The 26066-nt window shown below is 41.4% G+C and overlaps 1 protein-coding gene across 1 annotated transcript in view; it reads left to right on the forward strand.

Moving 5' to 3' along the window:
• Positions 1-26066, forward strand: part of VPS13B (vacuolar protein sorting 13 homolog B) — a 1674799-nt gene that overhangs the window by 219077 nt on the left and 1429656 nt on the right. Inside the window, 1 exon segment of the mRNA XM_030217225.1 lies at positions 14706-14830. Within this exon segment, the coding sequence (XP_030073085.1) occupies positions 14706-14830 (125 nt within the window).

Genomic DNA, 26066 nt, shown 5'->3' on the forward strand with positions numbered 1-26066 from the left:
GACATCTTCTGATTTGTGTCGGAAGATGGCTTGCGATCACTTTCGAAAATGAGCTGGCTTTAGATCTACCACTGGAATAGTGATGGGTAAAGCTATGCAGCCTAGAACAACTGAAAAAAATACTGACTAGGCCAAACAGCAAGCAAGTGAATTAATATTTGAGAATCTGAAAAAAGCAGGTCTGAACAATGAGTCCTGATACAAACTGGTACAACTTTTAAATCAAATATAGCACCTGTAATGAAAGATCAGATGAATAAAATGGAGCTTATAATTTTGGTATACAATGATACAGAGGTAATACAGAGTTCATGAGATGGTATGAAAAGTATGAAAGGTATGAAAAGTATTGCAGCCGGAAGATGTGAAACTGTTATCTCAACGCTTCCCAAAACATGTTGATAATTAGCAGTAGCTGAGAACGGAAGGAGGTGGGCACAGCAGACCGCGTGGGAAAGTATGATCTCAGAAAGTGAGAAAGATTAGGAGCAAGGTTTCTCACCATTCACTTCTATGGAGAGGTTTGTGTATAAAAGAGGGGAGATTTTGCCTTAGTTTGGAACTCCTCCCCAACGCTTCTCTCAGACGGCAGGGCGCTGTGCAGATAAACCCAGAATCTGATGTCTGTATTTGTATCAACTTAAAGACTTGTCTTTGGGTAAGGAATAAAATGTACCTATCTATTTAAACCTATCTCTGTCTTTATTTTTATTTTTATTGATTCTATCTTCTCTTTACCTTACATTTAGCCTACAAGGTAGATCAAATACAAGTGACACTCAGTCTTTGCAGAAACTTAGACAGATGTTTAATAAGATTTATGTGGGAACATAAATGGCCCAGAATATACCTAGATCCAGAAAAACAGAAAGCAGTAGTTATGGGAATTAGTTTTCAATTACGGCTCCTAATGCCACCCCAGAATAGACCTTGTGATTGGGTGACAATGGAGGTCAGAGAAACTATACAGAATCTGGTATATGAAATAAGTACCTTTAGCCCCCCCGTGGGAAAGAGTCAGAAGGAGGTCTACAAGAGGGGGGAATTAAAACATAACCAAAAGCTGTTTGGATTTCTTAGCTAGTGTAACAGAATTCCTGTACTGTAAAGCATTCCTTCTGAACAGTAATATGTGATGTAGAAGTTTGTTTCTTCCATTTGTGTTCACAATGGTGAAGTTGTTTCAAGAGTAAGTCCCCAATTGGACCATGGATGTGAATGCCTGTGAGAGTGTCACAAAACGCCTAGCCACATGCCTGGAGTTACCCTGCAGCCACTTAGAGTGTCTATTTCCAGCAGAGCTCAGGTCCGCCTGCACTCCTCTACACTAGCAGCCTCCTCCCACCGATTGGGTCACAACCAGCTCTTGGCGAGTCTCCCGCTCTCCAATTATCCCCAGTGATTTCTAGGTCACTGGAGCCACACTCCCAGGGGTCCCAAAGTTCCCAGAAAGCACTCACAGACCCAACACACAAACCACCAGGATTCTTTATCAGTCCAGATAGGCAGAGATGACAAACTAAACCGGTTTATTGTCACACTGGAACAATGAACAAAAAAATGTGCAATCAGCAAACAATAACAGGTAACTGAAATATGAATCAATTATAGCACTAACTAAACATCTATATACTGTCTAAACAGTACTTGGGAAGGTTAGGACATATAATTCACTGAGCCTCAGCAAACAGATCTGTCTCTGTTTCCTCCCGGGCTATGACTGAAGGCAAAACCAGCACACTCTAAAGGAAATGAGCTCCTGGGCCAATCAGAGCCCAGTCAAAAAAATGTCTAATATATACTGTATCTTGCTTCCTGTTTGTGTCAAACTAAAGAAAAGAACACTTAGTTCTCTGAAACAGCTTTACAGCAAAGAAACACCACCTGCTGGCCAAATGGGAGAAATACACTTCAGGACATAATTAAGGCAGGAAAATAGCCAATTCATTTTACAGGCTTAAAACACACTGTTTCTTCACAGAGAGAGATTAATTTTTCATTTAGGATCAGCTTTATTGAAAGCAGAAGCAATTGTGGACTTCCAAATGTTAACTTGATCATCTACAGGAAGTGATTGAAAATTATACAGGAAAGAGTCACAGCAAGAAAGAAAGAAATCAGGTCTAAGATCACGAATATTCCTAAGCTCTTTAGTTTTTATCAATAATCCTGAGTTATTTTGAGTTGGAGAAGAATAATAAAAGTTAAGAAAACAATGACCAGACCAAGGAACAGGATAACCAGTAAGAGTAGATATATGGCAAAGAGAGGAAGTAATTGAATGGTCCAGGGCAGGGGTAGGCAGCTCCGGTCCTCGAGAGCCACAGGCAGGTCAGGTTTTCAGGATATCCACAATGAATATGCAGGAGATAGATTTGCATACCATGGAGGCAGTGCTTGCAAATCTATCTCCTGCATATTCATTGTGGATATCCTGAAAACCTGACCTGCCTGCGGCTCTCGAGGACCGGAATTGCCTACCCCTGGTCCAGGGTATAGCTAGCAGAGTGAGTACGTACTGTGACATGTTGGAGAAGATTATGATAAGCTAAGAAGAGGTTGAGGTCAGAAGAAATAGGATCAGAGGAATTCGAGATATGAATATTAGTCACCTAAGATGATAAGAGATGTAGATTTGGTCAAATAGGTTTAAAGAATATTGTGTAAAGCTTATAGGGAAGTATGAGTCACTGGAAGGGGTAGATGGAAAAGTAATAGAATCAAAGGATGTGAAGTAACAACACGTAAGGATAAACTCTCCAAACGAGGCAAATAAAAGGAATTAAGTTTTTCAGTATGTAATTTAGGAGTGTATAAAACTGCTAATTCACCTCCTTTTTTATGAAGGCGATTAAAAAAGATATATTGATAGCCTGGAGGACAAGATTTCTCAAAATACAAACTATCAGAGTCTAAGTACAGTATTGCCATACTGGGACAGGCCGAAGGTCCATCAAGCCCAGCATCCTGTTTCCAGCAGTGGCCAATCCAGGTCACAAATACCTGGCAATATCCCAAAAGAGTACAATACATTTTATGCTGTTGCTTATAGAAATAAGCAGTGGATTTTCCCCAAGTCAATTTTAATAGGAGTGGAGGGGTGGCCTAGTGGTTAGGGTGGTGGACTTTGGTCCTGGGGAACTGAGGAACTGAGTTCGATTCCCACTTCAGGCACAGGCAGCTCCTTGTGACTCTGGGCAAGTCACTTAATCCTCCATTGCCCCATGTAAGCTGCATTGAGCCTGCCATGAGTGGGAAAGTGCGGGGTACAAATGTAACAACAAAAAAAATAATGGTCTATGGACTATTCCTTTAGGAAACCATTCAAACCTTTTTTAAACCCCACTAAGCTAACAGCTTTTACTACATCTCTGGCAATGAATTCCAGAGTTTAATTACACATTGAGTGAAGAAATATTTTCTTCGATTCATTTTAAACTTACTGCTTTGTAGCTTCATTGCGTGCCCCCTAGTCCTAGTATTTTTGGAAAGAATAAACAAGCGATTCACGTCTACCTATTCCATTCCACTCATTATTATATTGACCTCTTATCATATCTCCCCTCAGCCGTCTTTTCTCCAAGCTGAAGAGCCCTAGCCACTTTAGCCTTTCCTCATAGGAAAGGCATCCCACCCCCTTTATCATTTACATTGGCCTTCTCTGTACCTTTTCCAATTCCACTATATCTTTTTTGAGACGCTGTGACCAGAATTGAACACAATATTCTAGGTGCAATCGCACTATGGAGCGATGCAAAGGCATTATAACGTCCTCATTTTTGTTTTCCATTCCTTTCCTAATAATATCTAACATTCTATTTGCTTTCTTAGCTGCCACACACTGAGCAGAGGGTTTCAACGTATCATTAACAATGACGTCTAGATCCCTTTCCCTGTTGTTGACTCCTAATGTGGAACCTTACATAAGTACATAAGTATTATCACACTGGGAAAGAGCAAAGGTCCATCAAGCCCAGTATCCTGTTTCCAACAGTGGTCAATCCAGGTCACAAATACTTGGCAAGATCCCAGAAAAGCTCAATACATTTTATGATGCTTATCCCACGGTCTGATCACGGTCTTGGCTGAAATAGGCTGCTCGTCTGCCTAAGTTAAGTAATAATTTTCTAGGACTACACGGCAGTGTGATGCTTTTAGAAATTGAAAAAATTAATTAAAAAATAAGGAGGTTTTTAGCTGTCGATGATGATGAAGCCCTAGCCCTCACCTTGTGAATACAGTGATGTGCTTCTAGAGGCGTTTTCCTCCAGAAAAGTTATATTCATGCTTACATTTTTGAGACTGTGTTTCTATATTTATATGCATACTTTGTGAAACGCCATTTGAAAATCCAGATACACAATCAGGCTTATTTTCGAAAGAGAAGGGCGCCCATCTTTCGACACAACTCGGGAGATGGGCGTCCTTCTCCCAGGGTTGCCCAAATCGGCTTAATTGAAAGCCGATTTTGGATGTCCTCAACTGCTTTCCATCGCGGGGTACGACCAAAGTTCACGGGGGCGTGTCGAAGCATTATGAAGGCGGGACTGAGGCATACCTAACAAATGTGCGTCCTCGACCGATAATGGAAAAAAGAAGGGTGTCCCTGATGAGCACTTGGGCGACTTTACTTGGTCCATTTTTTGTTACAACCAAGCCTCAAAAAGGTGCCCGAACTGACCAGATGACCACCGGAGGGAATCGGGGATGACCTCCCCTTACTCCCCCAGTGGTCACTAACCCCCTCCCACCCTCAGAAAAAAACTTTTTAAATATTTTTTGCCAGCCTCTATGCCAGCCTCAAATGTCATTCCCAGCTTCTTGACAGCAGTATGCAGGTCCTTGGAGCAGTTTTAGTGGGTGCAGTGCAATTCAGGCAGACAGGCGGACCCAGGCCTATCCCCCCCTACCAGAAACCCACTGTACCCACATGTAGGTGCCCCCCTTCACCCCTTAGGACTATGGTAGTGTTGTACAGTTGTGGGTGGTGGGTTATGGGGCTGGGGTTTGTAGGGCTCAGCACCCAAGGTAAGGGAGCTATGCACCTGGGAGCATTTTCTGAAGTCCACTGCAGTGCCCCCTAGGGTGCCCGGTTGGTGTCTTGGCATGTCATGGGGACCAGTGCACTACAAATGCTGGCTCCTCCCACGACCAAATGGCTTGGATTTGGTCGTTTCTGAGATGGGCGTCCTCGGTTTCCATTATGGCCGAACATCGGGGACGACCATCTCTAAGGACGACCTAAATTTCGCGATTTGGGTGTCCCCGACCATATTATTGAAACGAAAGATGGACGCCCATCTTGTTTCGATAATATGGGTTTACTCAGCCCTTCACCGGGACGTGCTGCGAGGACGTCCTCAGGAAAACTTGTGCGCCCCTTTCGATTATGCCCCTCATTATCGACCAGCTCACCTTTATCCACATGTTTGTTCACTCCTTCAAAAAATGTAATGGATTGTTGAGGCAAGATTTCCTTTCACTAATCCCATGTTGGCTTTGTCTAATTAATACATACTTTTGAATATGCTGTGTAATTTTGTTCTTTATAATAGTCTGTACTATTTTGCCCGGCACCGACGTCAGGCTCACCGGTCTATAATTTCCAGGATCACCTCTGGAACCTTTTTTAAAAATCGGCATTACATTGGTCACCGTCCAATCTTACGCAACCATGCTAGATGTTAAAGATATTACCTATCACTAACAATAGTTCTGCAAGTTTATTTTTCAATATTGTCAATATTCGGCGATGAATACTATTCGGTCCACGAGATTTGCTACTCTTCAATTTGTCAAGTTGCGCCATTACATCCTCCATGTTTATAGAGATTTCATTCAGTTTCTCTGACTCATAAGCATTGAGTACCATTTCTGGCACTGGTATCGCTCCCAAATCTTCCTCAGTGAAGACCGAAGCAACGAATTCATTTAATCTCTCTGCTATGGTTTTGTCTTCCTTGATTGCCTCTTTTACCCCTCGGTCATCTAGCAGTCCAACTGATTCTTTTGCCGGCTTCTTGCTTTTAATATACCTAAAATAAATTTTACTATGTGTTTTTGCCTCCAACACAATCTTTTTTTTCAGAATCTCTCTTTTCCTTTTTTTTCAGCGCTTTGCATTTGACTTGCCATTCCTTATGCTGTTTCTTATTATTTTCAGTCTGTTCCTTCTTCCATTTTCTGAAGGGTTTTCTTTTATCTCTAATAGCTTCCTTCACCTCACTTTTTAAAAATGCCAGCTGTCGTTTGGTCTTCCTTTTTCCTTTTTTAATACACGGAATATATTTGGTCTGGGCTTCAAGGATGGTATTTTTGAACAGCATCCACACCTGATGTATATTTTGGACCTTTGCAGTTGCTCCTCTAAGTTTTTTTTTAACTGTTCTCATTTTATCATAGCCTCCTTATTGAAAATTTAATGCTAACGTATTGGATTTCCTGTGTGTACTTACTCCGAAGCTGATATCAAATCTGATCATAAGTACATAAGTACATAACTAATGCCATACTGGGAAAAGACCAAAGGTCCATTGAGCCTAGCATCCTGTCCCCGAAAGCGGCCAATCCAGGTCAAGGGCACCTGGCAAGCTACCTAAACGTACAAACATTTTATACAGGTTATTCCTGAAATTGTGGATTTTTCCCAAGTCCACTTGTCCTTTAGGAAACCGTCCAACCCCTTTTTAAACTCTGCCAAGCTAACTGCCTTCACTATGTTCTCTGGCAACGAATTCCAGAGTTCAATTATGCATTGGGTGAAGAAAACTTTTCTCCTATTTGTTTTAAATTTACTACAGTGTAGTTTCATCGCATGCCCCTAGTCCTAGTATTTTTGGAAAGCATGAACAGACACTTCACATCCATCTGTTCCACTCCACTCATTATTTTATATACCTCTATCATGTCTCCCCTCAGCCGTCTCTTCTCCAAGCTGAAAAACCCTAGCCTCCTTAGTCTTTCCTTTGTGAAGATGAGCCTATTGTGAAGATGAAGCTCCCACCTCAGGATCCCAGATCCCTCTTTCACTCAGGGTGAGCTGGTTCACAGTATGCAGATTTTATGCAAATTATTCTACTACCCCTTTCTGCTCAGGGTGACCTGCTTCTCAAAAGGCAAACACAGTCAGGTCTCACCAACAGGATATTTCTCATACAAAGCTTTTATTCCCCCTTCCTGGGGCAGACTTCTTCCAGCTTAAAACACTTTTACAAGCTTAACAGTCCTTCCAGCTTAAACATTTTCTTCTTACTCAGTTCAATCTTCCAGCTTAAGCACCTGGACACTCAGTCCTTCCTTGTAACATGCAGTCCTTCCTTGTAACCCGGACACCCAGTCCGTCCTTGTAACACACAGTTCTTATACCTGGCACTCTAGGGCCTTCTTACCCCAGCCAGCTTCCTTGCTTTGCACACAGTTCACCACCAGTCCAAAGGGCTCAGCCAGTACTTCACATGGGGACCTCCTGCTTCAGCTACCAGCTCTCTTCTTCCGCTGCTAGCTCTCCTCTCCCCCTCACCACTCAGGTGGGGTATTAAGTGTTTAATGGCCAAACAGGACCCAGCCCATAACCGGCTGCACCTGTTTCCACCTCCAGGACTCTCCCTGGTCCTAGCGACCTCCAGCTATACCTCCCCTTACTGGCTCCTTTCAGCGACTCACCCAGCCCTTCTCCCTGGACATTTTAGGGGAACAGCACCCTCTAGGGGCCTAACCAGGGTAGGACAGCCTCTCCCTTCTCACACCTTATAGGGAAGTCGTCCCATCCTCGCTATCATTTTTGTCGCCCTTTGCTGCGCCTTTTCCAATTCTACTATATCTTTCTTGAGATGCAGCGACCAGAATTGAACACAATACTCAAGGTGTGGTCACATCATGGAGCAATACAACGGCATTATAATATCCTCACATCTGTTCTCCATACCTTTCCTAATAATACCCAACATTCTATTCGCTTTCCTAGCCGCAGCAGCACATTGAGCAGAACGTTTCAGTGTATTATCAACGACGACACCCAGATCCCTTTCTTGGTCCATAACTCCTAACATGGAACCTTGCATGACGTAGCAATAATTCGGTTTCTTTTTTCCCACATGCATCACCTTGCACTTGTTCACATTAAATGTTATCTGCCATTTAGCCGCCCAGTCGCCCAGTCTCGTAAGGTCTTTCTGTAATTTTTCACAATCCTCTCGCGAGTTAACGACTTTGAATAATTTTGTGTCATCAGCAAATTTAATAATCTCGCTGGTTACTCCCATCTCTAAGTCGTTTATAAATACATTAAAAAGCAGCAGTCCTAGCACAGACCCCTGAGGAACCCCACTAACTACCCTTCTCCATTGTGAATACTGCCCATTTAACCTCACTCTCTGTTTCCTATCCTTCAACCAGTTTTTAATCCACAATAGGACATTTCCTCCTATCCCATGACCTTCCAATTTCCTCTGTAGCCTTTCATGAGGTACCTTATCAAACACCTTTTTAAAATCCAGATAAACAATATCAACTGGCTCCCCTTTGTTCACATGTTTGTTTACTCCTTCAAAGAATTGAAGTAAATTGGTCAGGCAAGATTTCCCCACACTAAAGCCATGCTGACTTGGTCTCAGTAATCCATGTCCTTGGATGTGCTCTGTAATTTTGTTTTTAATAATAGCCTCTCCATTTTCCCCAGCACCGACGTCAGACTCACCAATCTATAATTTCCCAGATCTCCCCTGGAACCTTTTTTAAAAATGGGCGTTACATTGGCCACCCTCCAATCTTCCGGTACCACGCCCGATTTTAAGGATAAATTTCATATCACTAACAGAAGCTCCGCAAGCTCATTTTTCAGTTCTATCAGTACTCTAGGATGTATACCATCCGGTCCAGGAGATTTGCTACTCTTCAGTTTGCTGAACTGCCCCATTATGTTCTCCAGGTTTACTGTGATCTCTTTTATCAGGCGGCCCCACACCATTACCCATGTTTCAACTAGGCAGAAAATAATCCAGGGAATTGTCAGTTGATAAATCTTGAACCAACTATCTGGTCACACAAAGATTTGTCTAACATGACCTGCCTTTGGTGAAGCGGGCAAATCAGAGGGAAGCAACAACACAGGGGTCATAGAGAAAAGAAAGAGTGCAACTGGGCCTATAGTTTGTGTTCCTCCTTTCTACATTCGTCACTTTGCACTTGTTCACATTTAAATGTCATCTACCAGTTGGATGTCCAATCTCCCAGTCTCATAAGGTCATCTTGCAATTTTTCACAATCCTCTTGCGATTTAACAGCTTTGAATAACTTTGTGTTATCAGCAAAATTAATTACCTAACTACGTATTCCCATTTCTTCATCATTTATAAATATGTTAAAAAGCAGTGGTCCCAGCCCAGACCTCTGAGGATCTCCAATATCTACCCTTCTCCATTGAGAATACTGACCAATTAACTCTACTTTCTGATTTCTCTTTTAACCAGTTCTTAAGCCACACTAGGATACTACCTCCTAGCCCTTGACTTTCTAGTTTCCTCAGGAGTCATTCATGAGGTACCTCAAAGGCCTTTTGAAAATCCACATACACAATATTGACCATGTCATCTTTATCCAGACGTTTATTTTCCGCATCAAGGAAATGTGGCAGATTGGTGAGGCAAAATTTCTCTTTACTAAATCCATGTTGGCTTTGTTTTATTAATCCATGCCTGTGTATGTGCTCAGTAATTTTATTCTTGATAATAGTCTATACCATTTTGCCCGGCACCAGCTTCAGGCTCATCATTCTATATTTTCCTGGATCATCTCTGGAACTCTTTTTAAAAATTTGCGTTACATTGTTCACCCTCCAGTTTTCTGGTACCATTCTGGATTTTTAAAAATAAATTACATATTTCTAACAATAGCTTTGCAAGTTAATTTTTCATTTCTATCAGTACTCTGGGTTATATGGCATTTGGTCCAGGAGATTTGCTATACTTTTATTTGTGAAATTGCTCGATTACATCTTCCACGGTCATTTATTTATTTTAAAATTTATAGATTGCGCTGTCTTATGATTCTAGGCTGTTCACATAAAAGAATATGCAATAAAAAACAATCTCTTTAAGTCATTTCCAAAACATCACAAAAACAAAAAACAAAACGTATACAGTAGTGATAATAAATTCAGACCAATACAGCATTTACAAGCAGTGATAAACTCCCAAAGCACTCTAAAATAAGTACATTTGAATTCAAATTTAGTGCAGCAGATGAATCTGACACATAGTCAATAAGATACAATCATATGCTTGTGAAAACAGATGTGCTTTTAAACATTTTCTAAATTGTAGTGTTGAAGTAATTTTACGCAACTCAGTGGTGAAGCGTTCCAAAGAGAACACCTTCTACATGAAAAATAGAGGCTCGATGTTCTGAAAGCCGTATTTGATGGAAGGAGGGAATATCTAATAATAGCTTGTCTGCAGAACACAACGTGTGAGGTGGTCTGTAAATTCTCAAAGAATTCACATTACCTTTGGAGCACTATCATATAAGACTTTGTGAATGAGAGACAGCCATTTAAATTTCACACTCTACATAAGCACCGCCATACTGGGAAAAGACCAAGGGTCCATCAAGCCCAGCATCCTGTCTCTGACAGTGGCCAATGCAGGCCTCAAAAACCTGGCAAAACCCCAGAAACAAAACAAAAATTTAAATTAATAATGTTCAATGGACTTTTCCTTCAGGAATCTGTCCAAACCCCCTTTAAACTCAGCAAGGCCAACTACTGTCACTACATTCTCCGACAACGAGTTCCAGAGTCTAACTACGTGCTGGGTAAAGAAAAACATTCACCTATTTGTTTTAAATCTAACACATTCTAGCTTCCTCTTATATCCCCTGGTTCTATTATTGATAGAAAGTGTAAACAAACGCTTCACATCTGTCCGCTCCATTCCACTCATTATCTTGTAGACTTCTATCGTATCACCCCTCAGCCGCCTCTTCTCCAAGCTGAAGAGCCCTAACCGTCTTAGCCTTTCTTCAAAGGGAAGTCCTCCCATCCCTTTTACCATTTTCGTCGCCCTTCTCTGCACCTTCTCCAATTCCTTTATATCTTTTTTGAGGTGCGGCGACCAGAACTGAACACAATACTCGAGGTGCAGTCTCACCATGGAGCAATACAACAGCATTATAACATCCTCGTGTTTGTTTTCCATCCCTTTCCTAATAATACTCAACATTCTATGCGCCTTCTTAGCCGCCGTTTGGCCTTTCTTCCACCTTTTTTAATACGTTGAATATATCTAGTCTTCTAGGATGGTATTTTTGAATAACAAGGTATGTATTAAATAGGTCCTCCACAAAATACGTGTCGCTTTATAAGCAAGTACTTCCTATGACTGCTAGAGATTTTCTGAGAAAAAGGCCTCGAGAAACCCCATGACATGAAATACAGGTCACTCTGGGTTGGACTTCCTCATCATCGGCCAGAAAAAACCTCACAATTCTATTGTCAGAAAGCTAACTAGTTATGTTAAACAGACTTAGCTTTGGAAGTAGATCTCTGTGTTCTCTTTAAGCATTTATGACGTGATCAACGACAGCCAGCGTTTCAAATTCTGCTTCAGGATCACAGGGCAAATCTGAAATCACAAAAGAGAACAAGTGGATAAAAGTACAAACTTAATAGTGAATCAGTTCAACAGTGTACTTACTCCCGCTCTTTACTGACGGCGGATATCACAAAGACAACCCTTGAAAAAATGGCGCAGCTTTTAAAGCCCTGCTGATGTCAGACACCGAGAACGTTGATTGGTTGGTCAGTGTGTGCTCTAGTTACTGTCAGATTACAGAAAATGAACCCATTCGATTTTAGAATTTAAACCTGTTGGAATTAACGATTTCAGTTTAAAGATCCATCTTTGTTCATTCTGTAATAAAATTCGGTGTTTATTCCTTCCATCAACCGAAATCTGTTGCAGCACTAAACAATGTAACGAATCGAAACCATGTTCAAATTCCTCACAATGCATGGCTAAAGGAGAGGTGTATTTTCTTGTTTTTATTGCACTTTTATGTTCGATCAGCCGTGCATATAGCGTTCTGGAGGTTTGCCCCACATAAATCTTTTGGCAGGGGCATATAATACAATAGATCACAGCGCTGGATTTACAAGTAGTGTTTGTCCTCAAAACAAATAGTTCTTGAGTATTCGGATGTCTGAAAATTGACGTTTCAATCATTAGATCGCACATACTGCCGGTAGAGTTTGAACCACATGCCAGTGTTCTTTAAAGATCTTTACTATCTTATTAGAATATTGTGTGTGCCGCAGAACACAAGTATGTGTGTTTTTATCTTCAGTCTTTTTGGACTTGGGAAGAAGTAACAGTTCTCTGTTGATATGTTTTGCCCTCTTATAGGCCATTTGTACAACCTGTGAGGGGTAACCCTGTTCCACCAGGCGTTCTTGCATACCTTTAGCTTGAGTACGAAAATCTTTAATATCAGAACAAATTCATCTATACCTAATAAATTGGGAGAAGGGGAGACTGTCCCGAAGTTTTTTAGGGTGACAGCTGTTATACTGAAGCAGCGTGTTCCGATCTGTTTGTTTTCGATGTACTCTTGTTTTAAAGCCTTCCACTTCTTTCTGTACTGTTATATCTAGAAAAGTGATCATAGTTGAGTCATAATGATCTGTGAATTTAATTCGTGAATGACAATAGTTCAAATACTCCTTAAATTGAAGAAATTCGTCAATACTCCCCTGCCAGATCATGAAGATGTTGTCTATAAAACGGACACACATGTCGATTTTATCCCAGTTAGTCATAAATAAATTGGCAATTGAGGGAGCTATCGTGGCGCCCATGGCGACTCCAGAGATTTGCTGGAAATATCTTTGATCATACTGAAAATAATTATTTTCCATAGCTACAGAGGCCATACTGGTTATGAAAGTGATCAAAGCATTGGGTATATCTGTTCGCTGTAAAGATTGTCCAGTAACACTAAGCGCTTCTGCTTGGGGAATTGAAGTGTATAGAGCAGTCACATCCAACTGACCAGTAAGCAACTCGAGAAAGAACCTTTATATTGTTCTAATTCAATCAAAAAATGAGTTGAATCTTTAATATACGAGCGGCCCTTGGACACAAGTGGGTGTAAAAAAGTGTCTACATAGATTGAAAGGGGTTCTAAAAGTGAACCCCTACTCGACGCAATCGGGGTTCCTGGAGGATCAATCAAACTCTTGTGGATTTTCGGGAGCGTGTAGAAGAGAGGTACCTTATTAGAAAAATCAGTTAGAAAGTAGAACTCTTTTTGCATGATCAAATTCATAAAGAATGCTTCAGTACATAAATTCAAAGCAGTTTCTTCCAACCTTCTGGTTGGATCTTCTGATAGTTCATAATACTCATCAGTGTTGGATAGTTGTCTTAAAACCACATCATTGTACAACTGACTATTCTGGAGAACCACTGCTCCTCCTTTATCAGCTTTCCGAATCACAATTTGGGAATTTCCTTTTAGATCTGCCTGCCAACGCTTGGATTTCGGCGGACGACAAATTGTGATGGAATCTGGACTTCTTGTTTTCCATTTTATCTAAGTCTTTAATGATCAGTTGCTTAAATAAGGCTAAAGCTGGTTCTAAGGGTCCAGGTGTTTGCCAGGTGGATTTTAACTTTACTTGAGAGGAATCTTTTATTTTTTTTGAATAACATCCATGCCCGATGTAAATTTTTGACCTTTGCAGGTGCTCCTCTATTTTTTTTTAATCATTCTCGTTTTATTAGTCTCCTCTTTTGAAAGTTAAATGCTAATGTGTTGGATTTTCTGTGTGTACTTACTCTAGATATCATATCATGTCTGATCATACTATGATCACTAGTGGCCCCAGCTCCATTATCTCCTGCACGAGGTCATGTGCTCCACTAAGACTAGGTCTAAAATTGCTTCCCCTCTTGCTAGTTCCTTGAACCAGCTGCTCTATAAAGCAGTCCTTGGAGCAATATTTTGGTACCCCTACTTATACATGTGTATAAAGCCATGTAATTTTATAAAATCCCTTTTCTGCATGTAAAATATGTTTTTTACATTGAAGAAAGTTTATACAATTATCCTTATGTATGTTGTGCTTGCCACCTACCTTTTCAGAAGAAACAGCTCCAGCAGAAAATGCAGTGGGCAGGATTGGCAAACTTGTGTGCAACTCTCCAACTTCCTAGCAATTTCCTAGCAACTTCTACCATGAATATACACTTTTCACATATTCATGCACACACTATTCGCAGAGTGCACACTACAAAAAATGGTCTTACATGCACACAGTATTTTTCAGTAGTGTACCCTCTTCATCAATAGTGTGCTCTATTTACAATATTGTCCTCCTCCTCGCATCCCCCCTCCCCATAATGAAAATTTAAAACACTAAATGAAAACTGCTGCAAATGACACAGGAAACAAAGACTTTTGCCTCACACACTCCTGTCAGAAAATTTTCACCTCCTGAGTGAATATCCTCTGCTCCTAAGGGAATTCAAGTACTGTATTTTGTATATATTATAGATTGATGTGCTACCTTAATGAATGAATTAAAAGTATTCGTAGTTTTTTTTCTCAAACAATTCTGGTTCTTTAACAATAAATTTGACATTTGTCGTCGTAAGAAATGTAGTCCTATGCCCTTTTATATCATTTCTGGGTTTTTTTCCCCCCTCCAGGTATTTGGTTTCCAGGCAGGACTGACTTGTATAGATAGCAAAGGGTCATGCTGCTTATCTGTCCCAGTTGTACCCTCTTTCAGTACTGCTGTTTATGGTAAACTACTCAGACTTCCCATGTGCTGGTGAGTATTTAGTATTTATGTATGACAGAATGACACATGATTAATTGCTTTTTTCCCCTTCCTTTTTTTGCTTATTCTCTCAGTTGTAAGAAAAAGCAAATGGATTACATTTCTCCCTGTTACTGTATCTGTGTATTTTTCCATCTATGCTCTCTTTTGTGGTCTTTGAAACTACTCCTTTTGTCTTTTGAAGTCTACCATATGGTATTACCTGTTGTCTGCAGAGAAACCAATTGGTGAGGACATAGCTAATCAGCCTCCGTGTTCTATATCTCTATGAAATTAGCTACACAATGAGGATGCAGCTTTAGTAAATCAGGCCTAAATCAGCTACAAAAGATTGTAGGAACTGTTTCTGCTTTTTAAGCTAATGGAAACCTTATGGACCACTTTTCATTCTTTCTTAAGAATAATTATTAGAGATAAGAAAACCTACCAGTTGACATAAAGAACAAAACACTTAGCAGCTGTGCCTTTGCTTTAATCCAGATCCATAAAGCATAGAAACTTGAAACAAAGTGAATATTAATATACTGAGTCAGATGGAAGTGACCCAGCTTTGCACTTCTTTAGAAGATTAGTTTTAAATTAACAGCAGTAGCTAGAGAACAAAACAGTAGTACATACTATTTTGTGTACCAACATACTTCTGACAGCCTTTGATTTTTTGGTTGGGTGTTTATATTCAGCTATATGTTATAATGAGCATTGTACCAAGATGAATACAGTTGTCCTGTTATTTAAAGTTTTTCTGTTGACCTAGTTTTTTTCCAGTTAGTGATGGAACATACTGTTGAGAGATCTTATTTAAACTTTTCAGCTGGCAGTATTTGAATGATTTTGATAAAACCATAGTTGTACCTTGACTTTGCTAAGCATGAAGATAGCCAGATGGAAGAGTTACCAGGTACCAGTAGTGATAAGGACTATAAATATATATTTTTTGTAGTAAATAAAAATAGAATCTGGCACATTATGTTAATTTAAGTTCTTAATTGGTTATTAAAATATTCCTTCTGTGCTGTTTCCGTTGTTAATCTGACCTGCCTTTAATATATTCGGCTCTGTACATCTGGGGATTTTTTTGGGAAACATTCCAATTAGGTCATTTTTGCAACTATTAAACCAAATAGCAGTTTTTGTTTTACTTTTGTTAAATTCTTTAGTCAGTGACACCTTTCTGAAGTACCACGCTTTTGAAGATCTCAGCCCAGGATTCTGGGTGTGCTCTGTGCTTTCTTTTCAGTTCCTCAAAAAAAAGTGCCCTTTATGATTGGCAGCCATATGGAGTTCCCGTGATATGGCTGTGTCCTGTGGTGTGTTGCTCACCTACCTTTGCAGCTGCAATGGTTGATGTGGCATTGGTGCATTACAAAAGGGATCTTCTGCTTCTTGGGCAGATACATACTGGATTGTTCCATGGAGCACCATAGCTTATACTGATGATGTTACTGGTAGAATTCAGTTTTCTCTACATCTGCTGGCAGTAAGGGTAACTCCCGTTTGTGCAGAATGGTGTTGCTGTCTACGAACATAAGCGTTGCCATACTGGGACAGACTGAAGGTCCATCAAGCCCAGTATCCTGTTTCCAATAGTAGCCAATCCAGGTCACAAGTACCTGGCAAGATCCCAAAACAGTACAATACATTTTGTGCTGCTTATCCTAGAAATAAGCAGTGAATTTTTCCTAAGTCCATTTTAATAAGATATCCAAACCTTTTTTAAACCCTACTAAGCTAACTGTTTTTGCCATATTCTGTGGCAATGAATTTCATAGTTTAATTACACGTTGAGTGAAGAAAAATTTTCTCTGATTTGTTTTAAATTTACTACTTTGTAGATTCATTGCGTGCCCCCTAGTCTTAGTATTTTTAGAAAGAGCAAACAAGCAATTCACGTCTACCCGTTCCACTCCACTCATTATTTTATACACCTCTATCATGTCTCCCCTCGGCTGTCTTTTCTCCAAGCTGAAGAGCCCTAGCCATTTCAGCCTTTCCTCATAAGGAAGTCATCTCTTCCCCTATTTCATTTTCATTGTCCTTCTCTGTATCTTTTTTAATTCCACTATATCTTTTTTGAGATTCAGCGACCAGAATTGCACACAGTATTCAAGGTGCGGTCGCACCATGGAACCTAACATTCTATTTGCTTTCTTTACCATCGCTGCACACTGAGCAGAGGGTTTCAACATATCGTCAGTGATGACTCCTAGATCCTTTTCCTGGTAGGTGATTCCTAATGTGGAGCCTTGCATATTACCCAGCAAACTATAATTTCTCCATTTTCCATTTTCCCAATCAGTAGCCGTTTACCAAAGTTGCCGGTGTGTGGCCATAACAAAAATTAGCTTATGAGCCCTTACCCACCCATATTTTGTAGGTAGTAAGGGCTCACACGCTAGTCTTGTGCTAATCATAAGTACATAAGTAATGCCAAACTGGGAAAAGACCAAGGGTCCATCGAGCCCAGCGTCCTGTCCACGACAGCGGCCAATCCAGACCAAGGGCACCTGGCAAGCTTCCCAAACGTTACAAACATTCTATACATGTTATTCCTGGAATTGTGGATTTTTCCCCGTCCATTTAGTAGTGGTTTATGGACTTGTCCTTTAAGAAACCGTCTAACCCCTTTTCAAACTCTGCCAAGCTAACCGCCTTCACCACGTTCTCTGGCAATGAATTCCAGAGTTTAATTATGCGTTGGGTGAAGAACAATCTTCTCTGATTTGTTTTAAATTTACTACACTGTAGTTTCATCGCATGCCCCCTAGTCCTAGTATTTTTGGAAAGCGTGAATAGACGCTTCACATCCACCTGTTCCACTCCACTCATTATTTTATATACCTTACTTCTATCATGTCTCCCCTCAACCGTCTCTTCTCCAAGATGAAAAGCCCTAGCCTCCTCAGTCTTTCTTCATAGGGAAGTCGTCACATCCCCACTATCATTTTAGTCGCCCTTCGCTGCACCTTTTCCAATTCTATCTTTCTTGAGATGCGGCGACCAGAATTGAACACAATACTCAAGGTGCGGTCACACCATGGAACGATACAACGGCATTATAACATCCTCACACCTGTTTTCCATACCTTTCCAAATAAAACACCACATTTTATTTGCTTTGCTAGCCGCAGCAGCACACTGAGCAGAACGTTTCAGTGTATTATCAACAGTGACACCCAGATCCCTTTCTTGGTCCGTAACTCCTAAAGTAGAACCTTGCATGACGTAGCTATAATTCGGATTCTTATTTCCCACATGCATCACCTTGCACTTGCTTTCATTAAACATCATCTGTCATTTAGCCGCCCAGTCTCGTAAGGTCCTTCTGTAATTTTTCACAATCCTGTCGTGAGTTAACGACTTTGAATAACTTTGTGTCATCAGCAAATTTAATTACCTCGCTAGTTACTCCCATCTCTAAATCATTTATAAATATATTAAAAAGCAGCGGTCCTAGCACAGACCCTTGAGGAACCCCACTAACTACCCTTCTCCATTGTGAATACTGCCCATTTAACCCCACTCTGTTTCCTATCCTTCAACCAGTTTTTAATCCACAATAGGACATTTCCTCCTATCCCGTGACCCTCCAATTTCCTCTGTAGCCTTTCATGAGGTACCTTGTTAAACGCCTTTTGAAAATCCAGATACACAATATCAACTGGCTCCCCTTTGTCCACATGTTTGTTTACTCCTTCAAAGAATTGAAGTAAATTGGTCAGGCAAGATTTCCCCACACTAAAGCCGTGCTCACTTGGTCTCAGTAATCCAGGTCCTTGGATGTGCTCTGTAATTTTGTTTTTGATAATAGCCTCTACCATTTTCCCCAGCACCGACGTCAGACTCACTGGTCTATAATTTCCCGGATCTCCCCTGGAACCTTTAAAAAAAAATGGGCGTTACATTGGCCAACCTCCAATCTTCCGGTACCATGCTCGATTTTAAGGATAAATTGCATATCACTAACAGAAGCTCCGCAAGCTCATTTTTCAGTTCTACCATTACTGTAGAATGAATACCATCCAGTCCAGGAGATTTGCTACTCTTCAGTTTGCTGCTGAACTGCCCCATTACGTCCTCTAGGTTTACCGTGAAGTCAGTAAGTTTTTCCGACTCGTCCGCTTGAAATACCATTTCCGACACCAGTATCCCACCCAAATCTTCCTCGGTGAAGACTGAAGCAAAGAATTCATTCAATCTCTCCGCTATGTCTTTATCTTCCTTGATCGCCCCTTTTACCCCTCGGTCTTTTTTAATTCCACTATATCTTTTTTGAGATTCAGCGACCAGAATTGCACACAGTATTCAAGGTGCAGTCACACCATGGAACGATACAAAGCCATTATAACGTCCTCTTTTTTCCATTCCTTTCCTAATAATACCTAACATTCTATTTTCTTTCTTTACCATCGCTGCACACTGAGCAGAGGGTTTCAACTTATCGTCAGTGATGACTCCTAGATCCTTTTCCTGGTCGGCGATTCCTAATGTGGAGCCTTGCACATTACCCAGCAAGCTATAATTTCTCCATTTTCCCAATCGATTCTTTTGTCGGCTTACTGCTTTTAATATACCAAAAAAAGTTTTGCTATGTTTTTTTTTTTGCCTCTAATGCTATCTTTTTTCGTAATCCCTCTTGGCCTTCTTTATCTGCGCCTTGCATTTGCTTTGACACTCCTTATGCTGCTTTTTGTTATTTTCAAATGGTTCCTGCTTCCATTTTCTGAAGGCGTTTCTTTTAGCCCTAATAGCTTCCTTCTCTTCACTTTTCAACCATGCCAGCTGTCTTTTGGACTTCCGTCTTTCTTTTCTAATTCGCGGAATATGTTTGGCCTGGGCCTCAAGGATGGTATTTTTGAACAGAGTCCACGCCTATTGTACAGTTTTTACCCTCTCAGTTGCCCCCCTAAGTTTTTTTATACCGTTTTTCTCATTTTATCATAGTCTCCTTTTTTAAAGTTAAACGCTAACGTATTTGACTTCCTGTGTATAGTTACTTCCAGGTTGCTATCAAAACTGATCATATTATGATCACTGTTATCAAGTGGCCCCAGTACCATAACGTCCCTCACCAGATCATGCACTCCACTAAGGACCAAATCTAGAATTTGTCCTTCTCTCATCGGCTCCTGCACCAGCTGCTCCATAAAGCTGTCCTTGATTTCATCAAAGAATTGTACCTCTCTAGCGTGTCCCGATGTTACATTTACCCAATCTATATTTGGATAATTGAAGTCATCCATTATTATCACATTGCCCATTTTGTTTGCGTCTTTGATTTCTTTTATCATTTCTGCGTCTACCTGCTCATCCTGGCGAGGTGGACGGTAGTACATTCCTATCACCGTCCTTTTCCCTTTTATACATGGAATTTCAACCCACAATGATTCAAAGGTGTCCTGCTGAATTTGTAATCTATCTGAGTCAAGGCTCTCGTTAATATACAATGCTACCCCTCCACCAGTCCGATCCACCCTATCACTACGATATACTTTGTACCCCGGTATGACAGTGTCCCACTGGTTATCCTCCTTTCACCAGGTCTCAGTAATGCCTATTATATCCAATTTTTCATTTAGTGCAATACATTCCAATTCTCCCATCTTATTTCTTAGACTCCTAGCATTTGCATATAGACATTTCAGAGCATGTTTGTAGTTCCTGTTTGCATGATGCTTAGTACTTGCCACTATTGATTTGCCATCTTTTGTCTGATCTTTAGTTGTATTTAAGGGCACCTGGTCTACCACGGTCTGTTGTGCAACCTCACTATCCAGAAACCCTATCTTCCCTGTTTGTGAGGTATCCTTGCAAGATACCTTATCCCGAACCATGCGCTTTTGAGCGACTGTCGGCCTTCCCCCCATTTCTAGTTTAAAAGCTGCTCTATCTCCTTTTTAAATGCCGATGCCAGCAGCCTGGTTAAGGTGGAGCCCATCCTTTCGGAATAGGCTCCCCCTTCCCCAGAATGTTGCCCAGTTCCTAAGAAATCTAAAACCCTCCTCCCTGCACCATCGTCTCATCCACGCATTGAGACTCCGGAGTTCTGCCTGTCTCTTTGGGCCTGTGCGTGGAACAGGTAGCATTTCAGAAAATGCTACCCTAGAGGATCTGGATTTGAGCTTTCTACCTAAGAGCCTAAATTTGGCTTCCAGAACCTCTCTCCCACATTTTCCTATGTCATTGGTACCCACATGTAGCAAGACAGCCGACTCCTCCCCAGCACTATCTAAAATCCTATCTAGTTGATGCGTGAGGTCCGCCACCTTTGCACCAGGAAGGCAAGTCACCAGGCGATCCTCACGTCCACCAGCCACCCAGCTATCTATATGCCTAATGATCAAATCACCAACTGCAATGGCTGTCCTAACCTTTCCTTTCTGGTCAGCACTTGGAGACATATCCTTGGTATGAGAGGATAGTACATCCCCTGGTGGGCAGGTCCTGGCTACAGGAGTAGTTCCTACTTCACCAGGGTGATTCTCTCCTTCTAGGAGACCTCCCTCCTCCAAGGTAGCACAAGGGCTACCAGACTGGAGGTGGGACTTCTCTACAACATCCCTGTAGGTCTCCTCTATGTACCTCTCTGTCTCCCTCAGCTCCACCAAGTCTGCTACTCTAGCCTCATGTTCTCTAAGAGCTAGGAGCTCTTTGCATCGGGCACACACATATGACATCTCACCAACTGGAAGATAATCATACATGTGACACTCAATGCAAAATACTGGATAGCACCTCTCTCACTGCTGAACTGCTGACTCCATCTTAGTGTTTTTGAGTTTTTCAATAATTTAAAACTTGCTACAGTATTAAGGATATTAGCCTAATATAAAAGTGTCTTTTAGTTTATATAGTGTATGATTTATTTAGTGTTTCCTTCTTAGATGGTAATGAAATGTATTTAAAACTCTGTAAGAGCACATTTTGCTTGTTATCCTAATTACAATAACTGACTATAAATGAAGAGTTGTCCTAGGGGTGGGAAGACTAAACTAGATCCTGCAGTGCCTGTTAGATTCTATCTGTTAATGCTGTGGTACAAAGCTTTTAAAACTAAGTGGAAAAGACTATGGAGATTAGTTGTTAAAATTTGCTTTTTATATTTTTATTTTGCCTAACACTAACCTACAATTCCTCCTTTAAACCCCAATCTTTAAGTTCCCAAAGTACAAAGCAAAGTAGCGTTCACTTACCAGAGAAATGTCCTCTTCTCTCAGGACTTCTCAGAAGGAAAGTTCAGTGGAACCTTTCCTCTTTATATAATTTTGAATCTAAGGGGCCTCTTTTAAACAGGCTCTTTGAAGCTGACTCAGCAACCTATGCAAGTATTCTACTTCCTGTCACGATTGTGGTCGTGACCCCTCTCAGGCTGACCTTATTTCCGGCGGTCAGCTTCTGAGCTGGCTTCTGTCTGTTCTTTCTGAGTTAGTTCTGTCTCTGTCTCTGTGTGCTGGCTGCTTCCAGCATGGCTCTGATTACTCCACTATACTGTACCTGTGTCAAGCTTCTCTGTGCTTCAGTATGCTTTCTGCCTGTGTTTTGGTTTGTGTTCCTCTTGCCCTCTGGTGGCCAGACCTGGTAGCTGCATTGGATTGTCTGTGTGCTGTTTCCCGTTCCAGACTTCAGCCCAGTCCAGTCCGGATCTTCCGGCCTGCCAGACTTGCTTGTCTTGTTTGAGCCTGCACAGCACCCGTAGCTGCCTGGTGATTGTTGCAGCTGAATCTCATCTGCTGCAGGGGTTATTAGCCATTTGGAAACTCTCTGCTTTGCCTTTGCATCGCCTAAGGTCCCTGGTATGTTGGGGTGCTGGTGCACTTCTGCCTAGTCCAGTTATAGTCTGTAATTCTTGCCTGATTCTAGTTTAGTCTTTGTGTAGCTTTGTGTTCTGTATTGCTTGTTTTCTGTATTGCTTGTTTCCCAGTCTTGTTTCTTGATTGTATGTCTTTGTCTAGTTCTTGGTTGCCTGTGTGTCTTGTTTCAGTGGCTGCTTGCAGCTTTCAGTTCTGTCTCTTATCTATCAGTGTTTTTTCCCTGTTTCAGTGGCTGCTTGCAGCTTTCAGTTCTGTCTCTTGTCTACCAGTGTTTGTTCCCTGTTTCAGTGGCTGCTTGCAGCTTTCAGTTCTGTCCCTTGTCTGTCTGAGAGTCCTAGTCTAGTATTCTGCCTAGCCTCCCTGTGTGTTCTAGTCCCTGTGTGTATCCTGCTGGTATCCAGTTCCTGCCCTGTCCGGTAAGTCCTGCCGGCCACCTGCACCCAGGGGCTCAACTCCTGAGGAACGGTGGTCAAGTGCAGGTGAAGTCTAATTGTCCCTCTGAGAGTTCTGTCTTATTCCTGTGTGGGGTGGTTTTGCCTGCCGCTCCTTGGTAGTGGCCCAAGGGCTCACAAACTTAGTTTCTGCTTTTTGAAAACGTGACACTTCCCCACACCTTAATTAACACTTAATTGAGGTCACTGGATGAGCTACCTCTTCAGCAGCCAAGGAACAGAAAATAACTGCCTTTTAGAACAAAAGTTTTGGGCTGTTTAGTTTCTACTTCTAGAAAAGGTTTTAGTTTAAAACTATGGGAAAAATGCCTATTTCTAGAGAAAATTTCAGTTTAAAACTATGGGAAAAGGGTTTGTACACTATGGCAACTAGTTAATGATGCTTGCTTTTCTCTCTCTCGCTCTCTTTTTATTCCCCCCTTAATACTAAACTAGGTCCTGCTTGCTCCAACTCTGGGAGCCCTCTTATTTGAATATTGTTTCTCCTATTTAATGTTATTTGCTCCCTTTCCTGCTGCTGCCACTCCCAGTCCTAGCATAGCAGTCCTGTGTAGGAGTAGTGCAATAATTAGTACTCTGGAATTATTATCTTTATGTGAAAACATGCCTGCTATAAGCAATCTTGAGTTCTCACTCCTTTGTCTATGTATTGATGGACCATAAAAGTGTGTATCTATAAAAAGAATGAGTTTATTTTCATAGAGTAAAAGCTATTTATATGAATGGAAAAATAACATAGGAAATAAAAGTTTTTTGCAAGTACAAACATACACTTTACCCCACAGGCAGCTGCTTACTTTCTGTTACCAATCAGTGTTTGACCATACAACCTACATGTGTTGACAGTGTTTTGGGGATGACTAGAGAAGCAGGGCTTTGTCTTTTTGCAGACCATTACTACTACTTAACATTTCTAAAGCGCTACTAGGGTTACGCAGCGCTGTACAGTTTAATGAAGAAGGACAGTCCCTGCTCAAAGGAGCTTACAGTCACTTTTGGAAGGCTTAGGTATTCAATGAGTTGGTACAAGATTGGGTGGAAGTCAGATGAATTTAGTGAGGCTAAGAACAGAGATGTCCATATCTAATACCAGTGACGTATTATGTTCTGATAACATTTCAGAAATTGATTGGCTGGAGAAACCACAGTAATGTCTTTGACATCATTTGAGATGCATTTCTTTGAACTCTGGCTCTGATTAGTCTGGAGGTTGAGGTTTTGATGTAATTCTTGGTGCTTTCCTGAAATTCAGGGTTCCGACCAGTCTTGTGACATTACCTCCGGGGACTTTCTTAGAACTCAGGCTCCACAATCTGAGTCAAAAGTCTTGCATCAGCCATCCTTTGTATTGCATCAGTGATTGCTTAACAGGACATGGGCCTGTTTAGGTGTAGCAAAGATCTCTGGATTGTAAAGCCAGGCACTGCAGGATGGTTTATTTCTTTCAGGTATCCCACAAGTGTAACTTGGTCAAACTCCGTAATATGGTGGCAGGGACTTCTTCCCCTATAGATATCTCCTCCAAATGTTGCTACATACATGCGCCTCTGTGTCCATCAGCCTGACACTAACTCAAGACTACCTCCTACTGCAGCTAGTTGATTGCTGCTTAAATGTCATTCCCCACAAAATATGGTTCACTTTGTAACTCACCAAACCGTCATCTAATATCTTGCAAACTGCTGCCAGTGGAGTCTCCTATCCTGCCAACTCATCAGCTGAGCCATCACTCAGAATCGCTGCCATCTTTACCATCTTGCCGCTGCCTGAGACTTGAGCTGCCGCTTCATAGGAGGACTTTGGGGGGAAGTTATGAAAATGGGATATGACATGTTATTTTTCTGTTAACCCAGGCGATTAGTAACTGTATTTCATTGCATTAAATGGGACCAGTACTAAACTAGTGTGAATCAGTGGCAAAATAGCAAATCTTAACATTAGCCCATGTTACTAACCACTAGGGCTGTACTGAATATTTGTATTTGATTTGATTCGACCCTGAATAGTGCCCTGGATACATTATTCGTGCTGGACTGAATAGTGATTTAAATTCGAATATGAATAATCCAGGGCTCTACTGTGTTAAATGCTACTGAAATAAAAACTTGATCTCTGATTTCAGGTTGCTTTTTTTATTACTCGTTATGTTAAAAGTCAATGCCTGTTATTCATATTCGGCTGAATAATATTTTTTATTTTTCATTATTTGTATTCAGCCAAATAGTAAAATATGCTATTTGGTACAGCTCTAAATTACTACACCCCTTAAATTGCTCCATTCTCCCAGCTCCTACCACTGTCGTGTCACCACCACCACTACCTCTACCTCAAGTAGCCACTATATCAGGGATTCAGTCTCTTTTTAATTGGACTTAGCCAGAGCTCTACTACCTAAGGGCATCCATGCGTTCCCAATGACATCAGTTCCTCACATCAGCAGGAAATTTTAAAATAGCGACACACTAACTGAACTGATTACTATAGGATATGATATTGCAGTGATGGGCAACCTTTTGAGCTTGGTGTGTCAAAATTCGCCAAAAAAACGAGCATAACTCGGGTGGTGTGTCACTTCGAGAAAAATCACTGCTACTAGGACCGCCCCCGGGCCCCCCCCCCTACCCGAGATCGCTGCCCACCCGAGGTCGCTGGGCCTCCCCTCCACCCGCTACCGGGCCCAGAACTAACCTTAAAGCCTCCTTTCACGTCACAGCAAGCAGCAGCAGGGCAGACCTCTCCTCCTTCCTTCTGTGCTCCGCCCTCACGGACGTTACGTCAGGCGAGGGCGGGACACGGAAGGAAGGAGTGGCCTGCCCTGCTGCTGCTTGCTGCGACGTGAAAGGAGGCTTTAAGGTTAGTTTCCGGGAGCGAGGAGAGAGGGCGGACCACACTGTGGCGGCGCTGCGTGTCAGTGCTGACACGCGTGTCATAGGTTCGCCATCAGGGTGATATTGCATCACATACCAT

This window comes from Microcaecilia unicolor, chromosome 1, assembly GCF_901765095.1.
Source record: "Microcaecilia unicolor chromosome 1, aMicUni1.1, whole genome shotgun sequence".
Lineage (NCBI taxonomy): Eukaryota > Metazoa > Chordata > Amphibia > Gymnophiona > Siphonopidae > Microcaecilia > Microcaecilia unicolor.